Raw genomic sequence first — 21355 nt, 5'->3', positions numbered from 1 at the left:
TTAATTTTTCTCAATAGTCCTATCAAGTTTGTCCAATTTCATATCTGTATATCTTGTAGAAACACAAAAATACATACAAGCACATTCATAGCAGTAGTTTAAAATAGCAAAAAATTGGAAGTAGCTTAGCAAAAGATGATGGTTGAATAAATTAGATTATATCTGTACTAGAAAAAACTACATAGCCATTAAAGGAAAAAGTACGTCTGCATGTATGTCCTAGAAAGATCAAGACATAGTTTAGTAAAAAAATCTACTTGTGGTATAACAGATATGGGATAACTATATGTATATAAATGCATAGAAAAGAGTCTGGTGGTTAGAGGCTGGGGGTAAGACTTTCACTTCTTATTCCATTTTTTGGTTTTGTTTGGATTTCTTGAGAGTATGAAGTATGAGCCCAAGTTAAAATAGCCTAAGAAATGTTTTTGACTATCAACTTTTGGAGATAGAGGTAGAACAAATTTCTACTTGCAATAGTTAATTTAATTTCATTATATACACATTTTCAATCATGTCCATCATGCATTTTTCTATGCACATTTTATGCATTCACATGCATTTTTAATGTCAGTGCCTTTACCATTGAAGACACACTTAAACTCATCTAACAGTTTTCCAGATCACGTCCTCTTCACTCCCTTCTAAGTGTTTGAGATACAGTATTTTTTATTTAATTTTCAATAGGCAATACATTCACATGGTTCCAAAGTAAAAAGTATAAAATGCAATACAGTGAAAAGTTGGTCTCACTTTTGTCACCAGCTGCCCACTTCCCAGTGCCTATCATTCCTGACTGGTAGCTTGGTGTTATAGTTTCTTTAAACATAAGCAAAAATATACAATCACAGTTGACCCTTGAACACCATGCATTTGAGTTGCACCGGTCCACTTATATATGGATTTTTTTCAATAAATATATTAAGAAATTTTGGGGAGATTTGCAACAATTTGAAAATCTTTCTCTAGCTTACCTTATTGTAAGAATACAGTATATAAATACATACAGCATACAAAATATTTGTTAATTGTTTACATTTTCAGTAATGTTTCTGGTCAACAACAGGCTATTAGTAGTTAAGTTTGGGAGGAGTCAAAAGTTTTACATAGATTGGATTTTCGATTGTGTAGGAAGTCAGTGCTCCTAAGCCCCTGTGCTGTTCAAGAGTCAGCTGTCTATAATCTTAAATTTTCCTCTTTTAAAATATAAAAATGCAGATGCTCTATGCACTGTTCTAGATACTTTTTTTTTTGCTTTACTGATAGGTCTTGGTGATGTTTCCATAGCAGAACATTAAGTGTCTTCATTCTTTTTTCACAGCTGCCAAGTATTCCATTGCTTGACTGTACCATCATTTATTTACAGTTCTAACACATTTCAAATCCAACGGGACTTTTATCCCAAGCCACCATTAGGACAGGCTTGGTATAGTAATATTTAATCAAAAGCCAGTATTTATTTATAGGGCATTCTAAGTGCTTTTTACCTGTTAGCTCTTTTAATACACAACAGTCATAGGAGTTAGGAATGATTATTATCCCAATTTCACAGTTAAAGAGTGGCTTGAAGAAAGTAAATAACTTGTCCGTATCATTTTGAAACTAACTTTCTTAGATAAAATAAAGGTGACAGCATAAATTTTTGAAGTTTCAGATGTTTGGCATAGGTGAGATCAGCAAACTTCTTTAGTAATGGGCCAGCTGGAAAACAATTTAGGCTTTGCTGACTGTTGTAGCTACTCAACTCTGCCAGTCTAATGCAAAAGCAGGCATGGACATTAAGTAAATGAATGAGTGGGTCTGGATTCTGACAAATCTTTATTTACAAGAGCAAGCGAGTAGCCAGGCAGACTTGCCAGTCCCTGACATAAGTAACCCAACACATCTTAGTCTTGAAGATTCGAGCTTTGTTAAGCATCATGCTCTAGTTCTGACTAGTCCCATGGGCAAGCTGGGCCCCTGGGACTAGGCTGCAGCCCACAGGCAGCTTCTCAGTCAGTAGGCAGCAGGGGCTTCAGCTCAGTTAATCTCTTAAAACCTGTCACTACCTGTTCTTATTTTTTCTCATTTCTGTTATCCATTAGTTGTTGGGTAGGAAGGTTAATATAATGTGCTCTGCTGTCTTCTCTCTCCTTGAAAATAAATACACATTCTCAATACTGTTGAGTACAGGAAATTACCAAACAATACATGTGAAGATGTCAGATAGAATCAAGAATTCAGGCACATTTTTGTCTTGAGAGCCCCAGCTTAGCACACATAACTGTCTTTTTTCTTGATCTGGTTTGACCCACATGTGGCCAACTGACCAAATGTGGTTTCTGTTATCCCCCAGCCTGAGCCCTTCCTGAAATGTTTATCGTGATGTTTTTCCTTCTTCAGCAGCATGTTAGTGTGATCATCTCCATTATAGATTTTTTATAAATAATTTAATCTAAACATGGGAAAGTAAAGGCCAGAGGAGATGTGTCCAGCTTGGAGGAGAAGGTTGTGGTCCTCATACTCAATTTTCCATTAGGAAATGTGGTTCTGTCAATTACAAATCAGCTTCATTGCATAATGTGAATGCAAGATGTATATTTTCTTCTCATGCCTTAACTGAGGCTAGAGTATGAAATAAGTAATACAGTTGACCCTTGACAACATGGGTTTGAACTGCGTGGATCCACTTGCAACTCTTTCAAAAAATTATTGGAAAAAGTTTTGGTGACTTGCAACAATTTGAAAAACCATTCTCTTTTCTCTGGCTCATTTTATTATGAGAATACAGTATATAATACATGTAACATAAAGTATGTGTTAATCAACTGCTTATGTTATCTGCCGACAGTAGGCTATTAGTAGTTTGGGAGGGTATTTGTGCAGGGAACGGCACTCCTACACTCCCCTCCTACAACATTGTTCAAGGGTTAACTGTATTTCATCTAGAATATTGACATGTCAAAAACATTGCAGCTATAAAACTGGGATGTGCATGACCTGCATTATCTTAACAGACCAGTAGTTTTTGTTCTCCAATTCCATGGTGTTTTGCTGCAAGGTCTGTCTTCCAGCCCTGCAGCAAATCATGAATGGTTGCCTGTTAGCTCAGAACTGGCTCTCCACGGTCCAGGTCTGAGCGCAGCAAGTGTCCCTTTCTCTTGCAGGCATGACAGCAAGCGCAGTTGCAGCTTTAATCCTCATGACCTCCTCCATCGTGTCTGTAGTAAGCTCTCTGTACCTGGCCTACATTCTGTACTTTGTGCTGAAGGAGTTCTGCATCATCTGCGTGGTCACGTACGTGCTGAACTTCATTCTTCTGATCATCAACTACAAACGACTCGTTTACTTGAATGAGGCCTGGAAGCGACAACTGCCGCCCAAGCAGGACTGACAGCCTGACAGACTCTTAAATGACAGTCTGAAGTCCCTTTCTCCATTAAGTTTATTTTGCAGCAGTTTTTTTTTTTTTTAATTCTTCAGAACAGACACTTTCCCTAAACTGATTTCCTTAAACTGACTTTTAAAAATCCTGTAAATTAGAAGGGGCCCTAGCTGTTTTTTGTGTCACTCTTCATTTTAAATAGGGATACAAGGCAAAAAGGACACACCAAGCCGGTCAAAGACAAGCTTTAACTTTACTTTGAAGATGTTTCTGAATAATAAAACGTAATCCTAACTCCTTGCCCTCAATTGTAACGTGAGCAACCATTGCTAGCAATTCTCTAATGTGTATAAATTCAATTTCAGGTATAACAAATGTGATCATGACAGAATATTTTAGAATAGATACTGTATTAAATATTGCCATGTTTACAGTATGTAATGTTTTTAGCCGATGGATTTAAACATATAGATTCAACTAGAATCCATTTATGTGATATTTGTAAATAAAGATAGAAATATTGGATCCATCCCTGAAGAACTTACTGTACAGTTTAGTTGAAGTGTAGCAATGAAGAATTGTTAGCTCAATGTTGACTGAAGAAATAATGAAAATAGTAAGTCCATACAGAGCATCTTGTGGAAAGTACTGACAGCTGTGGGTCCAGTACTGAAAGCAAAAAATAGTAGGGTGGTTGGTTCCCTTTCATTTCCTTCCTCTGAAAGGAAGAAACTAAATTTGGACATTCAAGTCAAGCTTGTGTCTAGTCATAAAACTGGACCAATTATGACCTTATGGAATGTCATGTGACCAGACCTTCAGGTGCAAGGACTTCAATACATTAAAGATGGGAAAATGGGTAGATTTGTTTGGAGAAAAGCTGGAGATATTAATATGGCACTTTTGGGTAAAGTCTCTTATAACGGTTGTATTTTCATGCAGATATTTTTCCTTAACATTGGTGTTAGTCAACCAAACAGTATTAGGACTTTGAAATAACCAGTATAAGCTCAGTCACTCCAGAGCAGGATCGCTTTTGGGTAGTTCCATAGTGTTTTCCCTGTTTCATTCTGCACTAACTAATCGGATGTCTAGTTTAATTGTTCTAAAGTCAGATATTGGGTTTGTAAACTTTAGGGCTGACATGCAGCTCAGTTTGCTTTATTGGGAAGAACACTACAGGTAGAAATATCTGAAGGTGAAATACAGTACTGGTGTCACTATTCTAAATAACCACACAAATGCAGAAATTTTCAACGCAAATAAACACAAATGATATTGTGACAGTATGTTTCTATGGTTAACATCTTATATCAGAATGTTAAAAGTGCCTTCTGTCTTAAATCTCAAACCAAATATTTTGTGCTGTTGAACTTGGGCTGAAGTGTCCTTGCTTCCTTTCTTACATAAAGTAGAAAATGTGCATTCTATAGAAAGGTTCTGTATGATTTTACTCCTTAGATTGAGAAGCAGTAGCTGTTTTTTGCTTCCAATTAGATTAATCATTATGTTAAGAATAGACCGGTAACTTTTGAGTGCTTTATTTGCCTTCTCTTTGAAGGGATGGGATAGACTCTGCTCTGTAAACCATAATGTGTAGAGTCAGCAACTCTTCAGTTTCCGACTGTCAGAATTGACACAACATACTCTTCTGGCCCAAGGTGGATATAAATCTGGATTGTGATGAACTTCTAACCAGTTCTAACCAGTTTTATAAATGATATGCTTAATTCTGCTTTCATCAAGGCTTTTGTTTTCTCATAAATGTGAATATTTCAATGCCTGTTTTATTATGTATGTATTGTTCTTGTTTCTATAGTTGAAGAACTCTAGAAGCATTGATTGGATGTCTGGTGTTTATGGAGAAACAAGTCCTCATGTTCTGCACAGTGAGGTCATCTTGTCGCAGTGCTTCCAGTTCTACCAAGCAGTTTTCTGGGTTTTTTCCTAAGCGACAGTGGAAATGGCTTAATAGTTAAGATGTTTGTGGTATATATAACACTGGTTCTGCCAAATAAGTTTTTCATGTCCCAGTTTAAAATGGTTTTTCATCATATTTTGTATCAATCAGCAAAGGACAAAGCTTGTCTTGATGTTAGTTCTTGCAAATGTCTTCAATCTCTTACATAAGAAAACATAAAAATGTTCAGTCAGAGCTTTCAAGTTTTTCCTTTGCTTTCCTAAGCCTTGGGGGAAACACCATCTCAGTTGTACAAAAATGTTTGCCACATTCCTGTGAACCAGTATAATTCCTATTCTTTCTCTCATTGAGTGATGAGTGGGTGCTGCCTGAAATAACCGCATGGTAATGCCAGTGTCTCAGGAAGCAACCCAACCCCGGTGGCTGTTACTTGGTGTTTTTGCCCTGGAAGAATTTAGGCTCCCCTCTACATCCTCTGTTCAACCCCAGAAGGGGAAAACACAATGTTATAAAATCTGAGGATGATTATGACTATTTTAGACTATTTAAACATTGCAACACTACTAGCCACCAATGTTGAATAATTAGGAAAAAGTTGAGTTCCTGGGTTTTGGTAGTAATTCCTTGCTTCTTGGCTTTTGAAATGATTTGTAAAAAATGAGGCCACTTATTTACTGGATAGTCATAATTTGAATAAGGGAAGTTGTGGTTAGATGATAAATTCCGTGGAGTCTAGGTGGATTTGGAGGATTTCACTTGTTTTTTTCTACAGCTAGTTGTTGTCAAGTGAGGGTGAACTGGTGAAACAACTCAGGTTTAACCAGCTGCATGGCAGGAATTACTTTTACTTGATGTATGTAGCCTCTCCTTAAATCCATTACTTTTAAAGATATTGAGAGCAGTGACTCTTGTCACTGGATACCAGAGATCTTCAGACCGACTAGGTAGGATACAGGACCAAGACTACAGTGAAATTAAAACTGTTTTGTTGGCTTTAGTTTGCTTATATTTATTTTTAAGACTATCCACAAAAATGCAAAGTTACCTTCAGTAATTACTTTGTAACTTCAGTTGGTAACCCACTGCCTGACACCAGTGAATGCTAACAGGTCTTGTCTTGAAAATTGGTATTAAACAAATGCCAACAAGAAACCCACTATCATTTTTGGTAGCCTATTTGGGAAAGAATACCTAATGTGCAACCTTTGTGCTCCTTTCCCCCCAACACGCAAGCAATGGTGAACCATTCCTATTGAGACATTTTAGGCAGCACTTACGATATTTGTGAGAACTACCCTTCATTAAAACAACAGGGGTGGGGTGGGAGTCCAGGCTACTTGAATACTTTTGTGACAGATTAGCCCAGAAAAGGTGAAATGTTGTTATAAACTATATTAAGCATGGCCTAAGGGTTAGGTATATGGTCTGTATAGTATGTTCCATCAAAAATATTTATTACTAGTGCTTTAAGCTCCAGAGTAAACATTCATTTAAAATGGTGTCCACTAGGCAGATCTCCCCATTAATATAGGAAGAAATACTCCTTATCAGAGATTTAGGACAGTTTTGCTAACTGGTAAAAAAAAAAAAATGTAAATATGTAAGAATGTTTATTTGTTGCACATAACTTTTTTGGTATAAAATAAATGTAGAAGTTACCTGTGGAAGCTGTGCTGTCATTCTTACACTGCAGGAGTGCGTTTCAAAAATGAAGCTGAAATGAATTCAGTCTTAACTATTCTTGATAATGTAAACTCATTTCTACAGGTGAATGGACTTATTTTTCTCTTAAATTATACATAATAGAAGACACAGAGTTCTCAGAGAATTCCTATGGGTTTCTAATATATGTGGTTGTCCAGGATTAATGAAAAAAGTGGTACTGCTTACGATCCTGTAAGCATCTAGAACGTGTTCATCAGCTGCTTTCCCATAGCTCACCTTGAAGACTCCACTCATTGTCTTCTAAAAAGGTAACATCTGCAAGAAAGATGAATCCATTTGCAATAGTTTACCCATATTTTATTGAATAGAACAAATGTGTTCCATGCCAGAACCTTAGGACTTGAAAAACGGATCTTACCCCTAATTTGTACACTTCAGTTTATCTATTTTTTCTTTTAATGTTTGTCAAAGTTTTGTGTATTAGTCCTTGACATTAAATTTAAACACAAAACTTGATACCTCCAAGAAACTTAAGAAAAATTAAGTGGTAACAAAAATGTAACTCTTTGAATTTATTTGAACTGACTATACTCTTTCTTAAAAGTAGCCTAAAGACCACTAAAATGTTACCTTCACTGTTTCTTTCATGGAGCTTGGGAAGGAAGGCTAAAAATGAAGTGTGTGCTTAGGCATGTGGAATCAACTGTAAGAGAAGCAAGTCAAGTTCTGTGTTAAGAACTGTTTTGGTTCACAGTCTTCCATCTGGACACCAAAAGTATTTTGAAAGTAATCAGCTTTACGTCAGGATTGATGAATACCGAAACCTTAGGAATAATGTGCCTTACTTGCCTTCCTGTGGAAGAGGAAAGATTCCCTAAGGAAAGGAGCAGGACAGATGGCATCACACAGGGCTACAAAGGGCTAGGGTTCCTGTTTGGAAAGTGGTGCACAGAGCTCATTCATCACCCAGCATGAGCTCACTTTCTATGCACTTGTTGAGACTGCAGCTCCTCTGTGGAGCTGAACAGCAAGGCTGGCCTGGTACTGCACATGGGGCCCCTGGGCTGTGGGTTAGGCCTGGGGAAGCAGAGTCTTTGACCAGCAACTCGAATGTGGTGCAAGTGTGGAAGCAGGTTTCTCAGGAGTCCATACAGTTCAGGCTATAAATACAACCTGACACAAAAATAACTTCAGATGCTTTTCAACAGTACAGATCATACAATTTATGGATAGTCACTTTTAAGCCAACTTTACTCTCATACTACAAAAGCCTTTATTTTCACCTCTAATGTTCCCTTCTAGCAAATTACTACGAAATCCAGATCAGAAACTTTCCAGTTTACAATGCACAGTCCAGGAAACACTTGCTGTTTGCTGTGGAAGTTGGCCCTTGGGGAGAAGGGGTTGGCAGAGATGCTCTCAGCAGAAAGGTAGTTCTTGCTTTAAGTCAACAGGCTGTTTCCCAAACACTGTGCCTTCCTAGCTGACCAGTGGTCACTAGTTTCATTGGCAAGTTTCCAGTATCTCTCTCTTAAAAGAAATGCTGCACCTTTTGGTTGTCTCTGACGAGTGAAGATCCCCTTTTTATTCCCAATTGCTCTCTGTGGCGCTAAAAAGAAGGCAGAAAATGTTTCAGATGATTCTGATGGGTCAAATCAGAACCAACCAGGAACCAAGGTAGGCACTAGAAAATGTCCTCTTACAGTTTAGTATTGCTTGGTCTGAAGTGGTGTCTGAAGTGGTTACTTAATGGGTTAAAGATTTATATATTACTCTTCCCTCAAAATACCTCAGCACTCTGGTGTGTTAATCTTTTATTAAGGGAAAAAAATCCAAAATTGTTTATCTTTTACTTGTAAAATAAGGTTTAAAACATGGGTACCCAGGTGCTCAGTAACCGGAGGGGAACTGAGGCACAGTTACTCTTGGAAAAGCCTGGACCTTTCTGAAGAGACAACTCTCCTAAGTGGGAGCTAGAGTCCTGACCAGGTGGGATCTATCCGATTTCAAAGCCCTCCTGAGCAGGCTTGCAGCTGGGTTCCCATGCCTGTGGCCAGCCAGTCTCTGGGGGCTGAAGCTGGGAAGGGGGCAAAGCTGGCAGCAGCCTGCTTCTCTCCAGCACATGGCCCCCCAAGTAAATCCAATATGCGTGGTCTGTCTTCTTCCTTATACTGTTCAGAAAAAGGCAAGTTGGCCATTTTTGCATGAAGCTAGAAGGCTCTCCATTTGCTTTTCTACCACAAAATGATTTGGGAAGTAGGCAAGCAACTGTTGCTTGCTAGATGCAACTTCCTTTTCCTAGGAAATCCTCTGTGTAGCCTACACTGATTAGCTCTGCTTTCCCCTTCTTGTCGCCAGTGTTCCTACAACTCATGTCCTGAACTGAAAGGCCAACCTGAAAGAATGAGAAGCAGTACATTCCATAAGCCAAACTGCCACTTACACTGGTCAGTCATGAAATCAGCAAAATTCCAGATGAGCTCCCCAACCACATATTCCTTGCGTTTCTGATCCAGAACCACATGGTACTGCTCTAGCAGACCTTTCTGGTACTCTTCACTGAACATCAGAGGTGGATCCTGGAATTCAAGGCAGAGAGAGAATTTAACAGTCCAAACTGGCAGAACTGTAAATGTTAGCTAAAAATAAAGGTCCACATGATGGTGGCCAAGAGCTCTGTCCCCACAGTGGGCCACAGCACTCAGCAGCACTGGTGTAGACACAGCCTGGGTACGACATGGCCTGCAGTAGGAAAATACTTCTTTAAAAAACATTAATCAGTAACTGTTTTATTTATAAGCAATATTTTATATTTGCTTTTTCTTTCTTTCCCATTTCTATTCACCAGAGCAGTCTTAAAGCTGAACTACACTGAAGTAAAAATACTGTCTTTGAATAATAAATGTAAAATTCAAGTTTTAAGTAGCTGTCAGTGAATAATTTGAGAATTAGTGTGACTCATTAAGCTCACCTCAGACTCAACTGTATGTAGTCTGGGTAAGAATCTTCTGTTTAGCACATTCACCCATTCAACAAGTAATTATTTGGTATCTGCTTATATGGCAGGCATCGGAGATGAACTGATAAACAAGACACCATCTCTGCCCTCAGGCTTTACAATCTAGCAAGAAAGACACAAGTAGGAAGAGTGCAGAGCAGGAACTAGGGGATGTTCAGCAGAAGCAGCTGAGATGGGGCCACAGAAGACTTCCCTGAGGAAATCGCTAAGCTAAGGCCTGACGGGTGAAGCCCCACCACAAAGGCAGAGGGCCACATCTATGGACTCGCTCAGTATCTGGTGAGGGGCTTCTATGTGTCACATACTAAGGATGATCTTTTAGATGTTTTTGAAACACAAAGTCTGAGTTTTCATCTCATGGGAATTTGGGGGTGGGGGGAGGGCTGCAGTCATAGATGCTTAAGGATGCAAACTCAGTCATTTCACAAAAGGATGAGACACCCAGCTGGCCTTGGCGTTTTTCCCCAGCAAGGATTACAATGCTATATGCAATACACTGGAAATGTAACTGTACGACTGAGCCATGTTTCGTTCCAGTTCAAGGTTGAGTCTGAGGACAGGGCAAGATGTACATTTTCTTTCTTTTAGTGGAAATGACCCTGCCTTGTCTCATACTAGCACATGTGGCTACCCTTCTGGACAGTGCAGATGTAGAACACTTCCATCCCTGCAAAGAGTTCTACCAAGCAGCCCTGACCTAGACTATTTCAGAGCTTTTTAAAAATTCAGAGTTGGTTGGCTTTTCAAAGCAGGGGGACAAATGTGCATACACATTGTCTTCATAAACTATTTCCTCCTATGTTACCAGTTTGTAGAAGTGGCATTCTGTACAAGTAAGATAAATTTAAGGATGTGAACAGAATACTATAGTCCATGTAAGTAGTTGTTCAACATACCAAGAATAAGCATGTTAAGAAATGTGTGTCAACAAGGAATCCCAGTAGTTGTGACAGGTGAGTGTGAGGTGGCTGGGGTGGAGCTGACGGCTTGGCTGTGGTTCAAGAATTCACGTGAAGAAAATCCCCATAAGGCAAAGCGGTGTGTTTTTTGGTGAGGAAACTGACAAAACAATGAGAAAAAATCTAATGACTAAACCTTGCTCCAAGACTGCATTCCCTTAACAAACTGGCAATTGCTGTGTGCCAGGCGCTGCCAAATGCTTGAGAAGCAACAGCAAATAAGACTCGTGTCTGGTCGGGGGAAGTGCCAAGGAAATAATGACAGTGCACAGTGTAAAACCCTCAAAAGCAGAGGAAAGTTTTCTATGCCTGGGGCACATAGTAAACCACCAGAGAACACTGAAGCTGAGACTTGAACACTCAGAAGAACCCTTCAGTTGGCAGTTGTGGTGCTAACATGGGTACTCCAGGCAGAAAGCACAGCCTGTGCCACAGCAGGAGCCAGAGTCCAGTGTCCAGAGTGACAGCAGAGGAGGATGGAGACCTGGCAGAGAGCAAAGGACACTAACTGCCCTCACCTGGGATTAGGGCTTTATGCTGTGGGCAAGGGGAAACCAAGGACAGGACTCCCAAGGTTTGGATCTGTTTGAAAGACAACTTGGGACTTAGTGGGAGGCTGTCTGGAAACAAGGCCAATCAGGAAGCTGCCTGAGGACTAAGCAGAGTAGAGGTCAGGGTCTGGGGAGCCAGGAGTGTGGAAGGGTGAGCCTGAAGACCTCCAGGGGGGGTCACCAGGACAAGAGAGGGGTGGGAAACGCACCTTTCTAGCTTAGGGCAATGAGTGACTTCACTATCCAAGAGTAAAGAGATAATGTTCTACGCTGTTTACCTGGTGAAACCCTGCAATGGTTTCTGCTCCGTACTCGCTCTGAATGATCGGTTTCTGATAGGTCCTGTACCAGTTCTCAAACTGGGTCACCAGCTGCAGCTGAATCACCTCCATGTGCCCATAGTCATGGTACCAGGAGTAGTAACTATTCACACAGATGACATCCACATATGGTGCCTAGGACGAGAGTATTAACACTTGCCCACCAACTGGAAGATTGTGTGTTATTAGTACTGCACAACTGGGGGGCTCTTCTGGCAGAGGTGGTAAGGGGATGCAGAAAATGATTTAGGTGCTCACATGTGCAGGAAACAGAAGTGACCTGAATGGAGCAAGCCTGTAATTCTGGGTCAACAGTCCCAATCTGGCTGCAGCTGAGCTTTGGTGAGGGTGAGCAGCCACCGTGGAAGCCCCACCCCATCCCAGCTGGCTTTGTTCCTCTCCAGATAATGCTCCTGTTACTGTCTCCCCTTCCCTGGCCCTCAAGAAATGTTCCCCAGAGGGATAGATTCAGTTTTTCTCCTCACAAAAAATCCTGATTCACGTGCTGTGAGCCGCCGAGTGGCTGCAAAATTCCCTCTCAGGAAGGTAGTAGGCAATGGAGCAGGACCATCTCAAGTCTAAAGGATGCAGGGCAGAGGACAGAGCACCACCGTCTAGCATCTGATATCACCTGAACAAATGCTCATCTCCTAAGCCTGCACAGCTACTGATGTGGCACTCCCAAGTGACTGTAGACCCTTTCCAAATTGGTGGTGGGAAGACGCAGGCATTAGAGAAAGGTGGGTGAGGTGTCTGGGTAGGCACATGTGCATGGATCACATACTCCACCAGATGAGTCTGGCAACCTCCTGGGAGACCACGCACAGGAAAGACGTGAATGGGAGAGATGCCACTTGGGCTCTGAGAACGTTCAGGCCTTCCTGGGTCATGTGGGTTTGACCACAATCTGTATGCTTCCTTGAAGGGGGTGTTCTCAAGAGATGGCAAGAACACCAGGGCTACAAACCTTTTCCATCTGTGTTAAAATGACACTTCCCAAATTTGTATGCAGTGTTTTTGTATCCATTCTCTCTTTAGACAATTTCTCTTTCTGTAGCACTTTCCTCCTAAGTACTGGCCTTCAGCTCTCTAGCAAAGCATTTTCTTGCTCCCATGTTTTACAGCTTCAGTGCAACTCAACACACAGATTCTGAGGCTGCTGTCACAGTAACAGCGAGGGAGGTGCATGGTCCAGCCAGCCGTGTGAACCCTAAGATTCTCAGTCTGAGGGGCCGGATCTGGTCAGTGATTCTTCAAGCTGGTGGATTGACTGGAATCACTGAAGAAGCTTTTTAAAAACTCAGGTTCCCATTCTGGACTTACTAAATCAGAATCTCAGAATCCAGAGATCTGTACTTTCAAAGCTTCCCTCAGCGATTCTAACAATCAGCCAGGTTTGGTAAACACTGGACGATGACAAGTAATTTAAGCAAATTACTGAGGTGCATAAAACACTGAGTCTGAACTGAGAATGAGTTAAATCTTCCTGTGCCCAGCTTCCTTGGAGTCAGGAGGCCACACTACTTAGCACATAAGCAGGCAATTATCTTTAACCTAAAGACCATCTGTGAAAATGGTCAGACTGGTTGCTTGTGGTTCTTCCCAGCAGTCCACCTTAGCAAGCATCGGGGCAGGGCTAGAGGACAGGCGGAGAGAAAAGTGGTATGGAGACCCCAAGCTCACCCCCAGGTCTGCTTCAAAGTTGGAGTTGGTCACAAAGGTCACAGGCCGTGAGGGGTCCAAAGCTTTTGTGTGGGCAATCAGTGTCCTGTCCACAGAAAGGAGAAGACAGGCTGTCAGGGAGGGCTCTAAAGTACCCCTCTCTCCCTCTCCCTCCCATCTCCCTGAAGCAAAAAACTGCTGCTCTCCTCCCTACCTGAACTATGTTTTAGGTAAGCAAACATGTTCCTCTAGTTTTAGATCATGTTCCCAGACATGATCTTTCATTTCTCCTTCTCAAAATCCTAGTGCCCAGGGAAGAGGCCATCCTCTTGGGGGTGGGCAGCACACAGAACTGAGGGCCCTGGGCCAGGTGCTGCTGAAAGTCAGGGCCTGAGTCTCAGAAAAAGCTCTTGAAGATAAGAGTGGGCAGGGTGAGGGTTAAGATGGACATGATCTTACCAGAATAATCAGGAGTGTGTGCTGGGAGGCAGGCTGCGTACTGGGCACTCACTGGAGACCGAAACAGTCTTCATGGAGTGGACAGATGCATGTTGTAATTACAAGTGGAAATTCCAAGTAGTAGTGAGATTATTAAGGGGAAGCCCAGGGTTCTACAGGACAAAAACAGGGCCGTATAACTGAGGCTGGGGAGTCAGCGCCGGCCTGACAAAAAGGCACTTATGCTGAACTGTGTTAACCCAGGAGAGATGGTGAGAAGAGGCTCCTCAGCAGAGGAACCAGTCTGTGGTCTCCTGGTGCAGGTCACCTTCACTCACTGTTTAAGCCTCTTCTGTCTTCTCTGTCCTCACATCCCATTTTCTTTTCCTTTATATCCTCTCCCCATCATTGCTCATCTCATTTGAAGGCTATGGTCTCTGCAGCCAGAACAGTGTCCCTTTACCCTGGAGTTCAGGCTGTCTGAATAGCCTGTTTGTCAACTGGGAAGTCTTTAGAGCCTGCTGAGCTCCTCTGGCCTGGCAACTCTGTCCAGACCTTGCCACCATCCCTGCTGCTCCAAAAGGAACATGCCTCCCTTTCTCCACTTCCCAGAAGAGCTAGTCTGGAACCTCAGATGCCCATCCTTTCTCCCTCACAACAAACCCGCCCACCAGTCCGTGCTCAGCACACCCCTACCCCACGTCTCTGTCCTGTGTTGGGAGCTGTCCTCAGAGCCATGTTGCCTGTGCCTACCTCAGACGGTGTCACTGGCCTTCTACCCCTGCAGCAAGGGAGGTAATTCCTGCCTGCAGGCTAAGTTATAACTACTCAACTGTAGGAAAGAAAAGCAACCAAGAAACATCACTCCAAGGGGTGGGGCTTGGGGGGCCCTCCCTCAAAGACAGTAGCACCTCCTTTTGCGGGAGGCTGCCTGCTGCAATGCTTGGGGGTAGAGAGGAGCCACTGGCACCTGGTGATGGGAGCACTGACTTCAGATGGCTTGGTTTTGCCCAGCAGTGTAACTTTAGAATAGTTAAAACACGCATGTCACTAAAAACCTGTTTATAATCATGTGCTCACTTGAGCCCGTTTTATAAATCCTAACTCCAATTTACAGATTGCCCTGAAACATCACTAAGTGGCTTTTACAGTTTTTATGTGTGTACACTGAATTTCCCAGAAACTGAGATATCATCAATCTAAGGGAAAATTACACCTGGGTTTGCCTGAAAGTCTCCCTAGAGCGGCTCCCTTCACAGATGCAGAGCACCGGACAAAACGTAGGTCTGTGTGTCACCTTCAGCCTTGGGAGCACGGGCGATGGACACTCACGTCAGCACGATGCCCACGCCGGGACTCTCGTCGATTTCATGACAATTTCATGACTAGGTGTGCTGGGGGTCAGGCCCGTGCCTTCACGGTTATGTTATAAAAGACTCTCTTGGGGCACAGTTTGGCCACACCACTATTCTTTTCTTAACCTGAAGTTACTTGTAAGTAGGTTAGTTAACTCTGAACTTCATCTCAGGTGTGTAAAAGGGACACTGAGTCTCCCTGGGGTGAAATCACAAAATCCCCTGAACTGACCACTTATGGAGGTGCCCTCAAGTCTGGGCTGGGGGAGCATGCCATCTCCCCTGAGGGCCAATCTCAGCTCTCCATGGCTGCCAGCCAAGGCTGAGCCAGGTCAAAGGGCTGAGGTCCCATCTCTGCTCCAGGTCGGGCTGTGGGGCACTCACTTGAAGTAGTAGCCAGCAGGTTTCAGAAAGGAAGTGGGCTCATTGGCCACAGACCACATCACCACGGCCGGGTGGTTCTTGTCCCTGCGCACCAACTCCTCCATCACCTCCAGGTGGTGCTGCAGAGACACATTGCTGTAGCTCTGGCTGTGGGGTGGGGAGAAAGGGGCTTGTCACCACCAAGCTGGATGGGCTGAGCAGTGTGGGCGATGGACACTCACGTCAGCACGATGCCCACGCCAGGACTCTCGTCGATGACCACAATCCCAGAGTGATCACAGAGCTGCATCACCTCCTCTGCGTATGGATAGTGGCTGGTTCGGAGCGCATTGGCACCAAGCCAGAGAAGCAGGTTGAAGTCCTTCACCAGCAGTGGCCAGTCAAAGCCCTTCCCTCGGATCTAGGGAGGGCAGAGCAGAGTGATCCCCTGACTCTGTCCAAGATACATTTCCTTCTTGAGCCAGGTGCCTTGAAAATCACCCCATTCACCCCCACTCCAGCCCAAGCACAGTGATTCTGAGTGGTTTGCTTAGCTGCTCTGAGTTGCCCGGAACTTGCTTCAGGGGGCCATGGGGAAGCTGACTACCAACATGACTAACAGCCCCTATACAGACCTGGGAGCCCCAACTCACATCTGCATCCTCATGCTTGTTGACCCCGTGGAAATAGAAAGGTTTCCCATTGATGAGGAACTGGCTTTCTGTGACAGCCACAGTGCGAATCCCCACAGGGAGGGTGTAAAAGTCAGACACAGGCCCAGCTGCCGTCTGTGCAGTCAGCCTCACCTATGAAAACCAAGTACTGAGTGTGAGGCATCCCTGATGGCCTGAGCCCCACACAGCACCCGCTTCAGCAGGAAGACCCGTCATAAACCATGATGGCCCACCCCTTGGACTGCAAGCAGAGAGGTATAGAAATTCCAGGCTCTACCAAGGCATAACCTTTGCCCTCCTGCCTGAGACCTGCTCTTCAAAAGTGGTCCCCCGCCCACTAAGGGTTGAAAGAATCAGTCTGGAAACACTTCAATCCAATTGACTAGGAAGCTCAGAGGACCATGCACATCTGCCCACTGTCTGCACCCCTGCAGAAGCCAGGGCTGCTGGACAGGAGCAAAAGGCCTCCTGTAGGCCAGTCCTAACAACCATTACCTCCAATGAGTACAGGTAGGCAGGGTGCTCATGCATCAGGTACGGCCACCAGAGGTGGGCACTGGGCACCTGCAGCTGGCCCCGGCCTCCTGTCCCCTGGGCCACAACTTTGCCTTCTTCATCCAGAAGACGCACTTCCAGCTGGAAGTGTTTGCTGCCCTGAATGAAAATCTGGTAGTTCACCAGCCCTGCAGGAAACGAGAGATCAAACGAGATAGAAGACAGTGTACAAATGAAAGCACCCTGCAACCACCGCTGTGAGGGCTCCCCAGTCAACAACTGCTTATTCCCAGAGCTCCATTTGCAGCAAGGGCAGATTAAGTGAGGGTAGCACAGTGGGGAAGGGAGATGGGATTCCCATGAACCCTGAGGTATTTGTCTGATGATGTTAGGGAAACCTCACTTCTCCTTAGACCTCATTTTCTCACAAAATAAGGTAGGAACAAATGGACAATTTCTGCAGCCCATGACAGCTTGCACGGACTGGATTTCAGCTTCTTAGGTGCATGGAACCTGTGAGGATTTAAGAGAGGCTAGGAGACCCTTTTTCCTGGGGGATCTTTCCAAACAGGAAACAGAGCCACTCTGTGCCTGGTTGATGGCAGATCCTGCCAGGGGCCCTCACCAGTGTCTTGGTCCACACCAGGGGTGACGGTGATGTCATCAATGTAGGTGGTAGGTGTGGTGTAGAGGAGCACAGACCGATGCAGTCCCGCATAGTTGAAGAAGTCAAAGTTTGTGCTCTGGACAAAGTAACCTTTGGGGTACCTAGGGTGGGAGGACAATGGCCAACTGGGGCCTCGCCTGGGTCCTTCAACCTGAGCTCACCTCCGCTAAGGCCACCCTGCCCTTAATGGGAAGACCACTGGATGGGGATAGAGTGGGGGGAAGGGGGAGCAGGGTGCTGCTCACTTGGAGGTATCCGTCTTGTATAGGATGGTCCCTGGTGGAAGGGTGTGGGGGGTGAGAGTGTTGTTGATGGCGATGGTAATACGGCAGGAGGACAGGGGCCCAGTCTGGACCATCTTGCTGATGTCGGCCTCAAAGGGGAGATGGCCCCCCTCATGCTCTGCCACATGAACCCCGTTCACCCACTACAGACACAGGGAGATATGGGGAGGGGGCCACAGGTCAGAGCATGAGGAGGTGGCCCTGCCGTCTCACAAGGGCTGAGGCCCTGCCAGCTGCCACCTGACTCAGGAATGGAGGAATGGAGCTCCAGCAGAACAGATTAGGCAGCCTTCCCCCAACCCAGGGCACAAACACCAATGTGGGGGATAAGTATGCCCCTCCCACCCACCCCAACAGGCAGGCTGCCAGGTCACAGCTGGGAACCAAGCTCCCTAAGGCAGCCTCTACTTGGCAGCCACAGCTGCCCACTCGCCCTGCCTGCTGCTCACCACACTGACCACAATGGCATAGTAGTGGGCGCTGCCAATCCTAAGCACCACTCTTGTGCCCGGGTCCTGGGTCCACCGCTGGGGCAGGATCGCCTCCCGCTCGTACCACACCCAGCCGACAAAGTGACGTAGCCGGCCATCCTGGCCCACGTCATTGAAGCTGGAGGGAACGGGCATGTCCAGGATGGGGCCCGACTGAGGAAAGAAAGGCTGGGATCAGGTCCAGGTCACCTAGGAATCTGAGCTGAGTGCCCAGGCACCCTGGTCCCCAGGGACCAAGTCCCCCAGCAACGCTGTCTACAGGGAGAAGGCTGGGCAAGATGATTTCTCCCAGACCCGGGGATTCCAGGCTACCCCACCATTGTTATTCTTTGCCAGCAACTGACCAATGCTTTTTATGAAGCACATTTAATTCTTACAATCCCATGAAGCCGACTCACTCACTCAACAGTGTACAGTGAACACCTACAGTGCTGTTCTAAGTACTACGAATAAAAGTGAATGAGGCCTCTGCTGTCAGGTGACCGGATCAATGAAGAGAGAGCGGAGAGTGGCGGGGAACCAGCTCACACGCTGGGAAGGCCTTTTGGGGCTGGGGCCCATGGGATACTGCCTCAGCGCACCATGGCAGAAATGGGTGAACCTGAACCCACTGCTGCTCGAAGCCCTGGCGCCAGTTGTCGAAGTCGGCGCGGGCGCGGAAGCTCCAAAGGCCATCGAGCTCCTTGCGCTCCAGGCGATGGGCTCTCCCAGGTAAGTGGATAACAGCCTCCATCTCTGGTAAGAGGCAGAGCAGGGGCTAGGGCAGATGGCACAGCGAGCCTCGGAAAAAGCTTCCTAAAGATATCATGTACGTGGGATCGCCTCTGTCCTTTCTTTTACCTCTGGCGTCTGGCACAAGTCCCACCACACAGTAGGGAGGGACTCAGTAAAAACACTGGCTGAATGGATGGAAAACTTGCTGATGAGATCTCAACAGCTAGTATGGTTTGTGCTGGACAGTTGATGGGGCCAGTTCTTCCTCAGGGCAGCTGTTACCACGAAAGGAGTGAGCCCAGGGCCACAACCCAGCCTCAGGAAATGGATCTGCAGAGGGCAGACCTTGACTAAGAGGAAGCTGCTCAGCTGACTGCCCCAGTGAGCAAGGCTGAACTGGGGGGCAGGGACTGCTTTGCTGAGGAAACTGAGTGGGACACATGCCTGACACTTAGACCCCGCTTTCTTCCTCCCCTGTTGAAAGCTGGGTGGCAAACACCGAAAAGAGGATCTAGAGTAGGTGAGCCCTGGCTGGGCACACAGGCCTGCCCCGCCCTACTTCTCAGCTCACCGGACCTGAGGGCCTGGAGCGGGGTCCTTGGCTGGCTGGATGCCAAGCTCCGTTCTCAACCTAAATCTTGGAAGGCAAGGTTTTTCCTGCGAGGACAGAGCTGGCGTCACGACGTCCAAAGCCTTCCTCCTGCCGCTGACACTGCTCTGGCTCGGCCTCCCCAGGGAACCGGTCTAGAGCCCGGCGGCACTCGCGCCCGCCCCAGAGCCCGATCCCGTTTCCTCCTCGGGCCCTCTGTGGGGCAGCCAACCCAGAGCCTCCGGGCCCATCTTTAACTTCCTGGCTCGCAGCTCCGAAGGCACAGATAGGTCTCTGCACGTCCCCCACCCCCACCACCGCGCTTTACGAGCTTCCCCGCCCTGGCCCCGCGCCCACGGAGGCCGCACCTCCCGCAGCGGCGCCCGGTACCACTGCTGCTCGAAGCCCTGGCGCCGGTTGTCGGAGAAGTCGGCGCGGAAGCTCCAGAGGCCGTCGAGCTCCTTGCGCTCCCGCGATGGGCTCTCCCGGGGATACAACATCCCGCCCTGCAGCGCCAGCCCGCAGCCCCAAAGCAGCGGGCCAAGCGCCACCCACAACCCCGCCAGCAGCCGGTGCATGCCTCCCGCGCGGCGCTCCGCAGCAGTCCCGCAGGCTGCGGCGCCGGGGCGGGCCCGGCGCATGGTCATATGTCGCCCGGGAGGCCGCCTACGCCATTTTGGTTGAGGGTGAATGCCAGATCCCTTGGGGTTCAGCGATGCCTACCTTTGGGCAGGATTCGTCCTGTCTGCCTGCTGGAGGGCAGTGACGGGGGCGGGCGAGCGGGGAGCTAGGCCTCTGGGCGAGAAGGACCCTGACCCTCCAGCCCCAGCGTGGAAGGGTGGAGGCCCTGGGCTCCGCACCCACCCACAGCCTGCCAGGCCATTGCCCCCTCCCATCCTGCCTTTTCCGATTGCTCCCGCTCAGGGCGGCAAGTCCAGGGCGGGACCCCGGGAAATGTCTGGGTCCCCTGTTTCTACAAAGAGTCCCGCCTGAGACACCTCCACCTGTTTATGCCTGCTGGGCACCTGATGAGCCCAGGCGAAGTCTCTACCATGCTTAGTGGCATCTGCCCATAGGAATGTTCCACAGACCCGGCCATGGCCTAGACACTGTGTTAGGCAGGAAAATAGATATGAGCCGGGTGCAAAGAGAATAAGGCCAGGAAAGCCCACTAAAAAAAAAAAAAGAAAAAGAAAAAGACCCAGAGTTAATCAGTTAAAGGTCAAAAAGCCAGGAGTAACTTGGCCTGGAATATTTGAATATTCCCCAGATAAAGGAGGGTACCTCAGCATAGCCCATGTCTTTAGTGTATTACTCATGCAGGCCCAGATTATTTTTTAATGCTACCTATATGCTGTTGTTTTCTCTTTCAGCTCTAATCAAGTAATTTGTAACCTAGGCAACTAATTTAGCATGCAGGCCCAGCAAGAAACAACAGTAAAAGGCAGGAAGAAGTGAGATTCTTTTTTTTATTTTATTTTGGTATCATTAATCTACAATTACATGAGGAATTTATGTTACTAGACTCCCCCAATCACCAAGTTCTCCCCACATACCCCATTGTAGTCACTGTCCATCAGCATACTAAGATGCTGTAGAATCACTACCTGTCCTCTGCATGCTGTACAGCCTTCCCCGTGCCCCCCCAACATTATGCATGCTAATCATAATGCCCCCTTCCCCCCACTCCACCCCTTATCCCTCCCTTCCCACCCATCCTCCCTGGTTCCTTTCCCTTTGGTAACTTTCAGTTCTTTCTTGGGTTCTGTGAGTCTGCTCTTGTTTTGCTCCTTCAGTTTTTGCTTTCTTCTTATACTCCACAGA

General features: G+C 46.0%; 2 protein-coding genes across 8 annotated transcripts in view; one reads left to right on the top strand and one right to left on the bottom strand.

Moving 5' to 3' along the window:
* Positions 1-6952, top strand: part of VKORC1L1 (vitamin K epoxide reductase complex subunit 1 like 1) — a 54837-nt gene extending 47885 nt beyond the window's left edge. For 2 of the 3 annotated variants that reach the window (XM_073215238.1, XM_037002618.2), the window contains exon 3: positions 3147-6952. In XM_073215238.1, the coding sequence (XP_073071339.1) occupies positions 3147-3373 (227 nt within the window). In that variant the 3' untranslated portion in view covers positions 3374-6952. The remainder of the gene's footprint in view (positions 1-3146) is intronic. The other variant, XM_073215239.1, reaches the window with a different exon arrangement.
* A 333-nt stretch (positions 6953-7285) lies between these two features.
* GUSB (glucuronidase beta) lies at positions 7286-20187 on the bottom strand. Of its 5 annotated transcripts, none has more exons than XM_037002614.2 (12): positions 19900-20187; positions 18187-18381; positions 17699-17880; positions 17412-17554; positions 16787-16974; positions 16271-16423; positions 15860-16038; positions 15639-15785; positions 13483-13567; positions 11758-11934; positions 9394-9529; positions 7286-8559 (listed from the first exon to the last, which is right to left on the bottom strand). In XM_037002614.2, exons 1-12 carry the CDS (start codon positions 20176-20178, stop codon positions 8393-8395), a joined length of 2031 nt encoding a protein of 676 aa, XP_036858509.1. In that variant the 5' UTR covers positions 20179-20187; the 3' UTR covers positions 7286-8392. The 5 variants fall into 5 exon arrangements, with proteins under 5 accessions (XP_036858509.1, XP_017534718.1, XP_036858512.1 ...); XM_017679229.3 differs by having other exon boundaries at positions 18196-18381; XM_037002617.2 differs by lacking the exon at positions 19900-20187 and adding an exon at positions 19519-19781.
* Positions 20188-21355: the final 1168 nt, after the last annotated feature.

The sequence above is a fragment of the Manis javanica genome, chromosome 10, assembly GCF_040802235.1.
Source record: "Manis javanica isolate MJ-LG chromosome 10, MJ_LKY, whole genome shotgun sequence".
In the NCBI taxonomy this organism is placed as follows: domain Eukaryota; kingdom Metazoa; phylum Chordata; class Mammalia; order Pholidota; family Manidae; genus Manis; species Manis javanica.
This window is presented reverse-complemented; position numbering and strand designations above follow the sequence as displayed.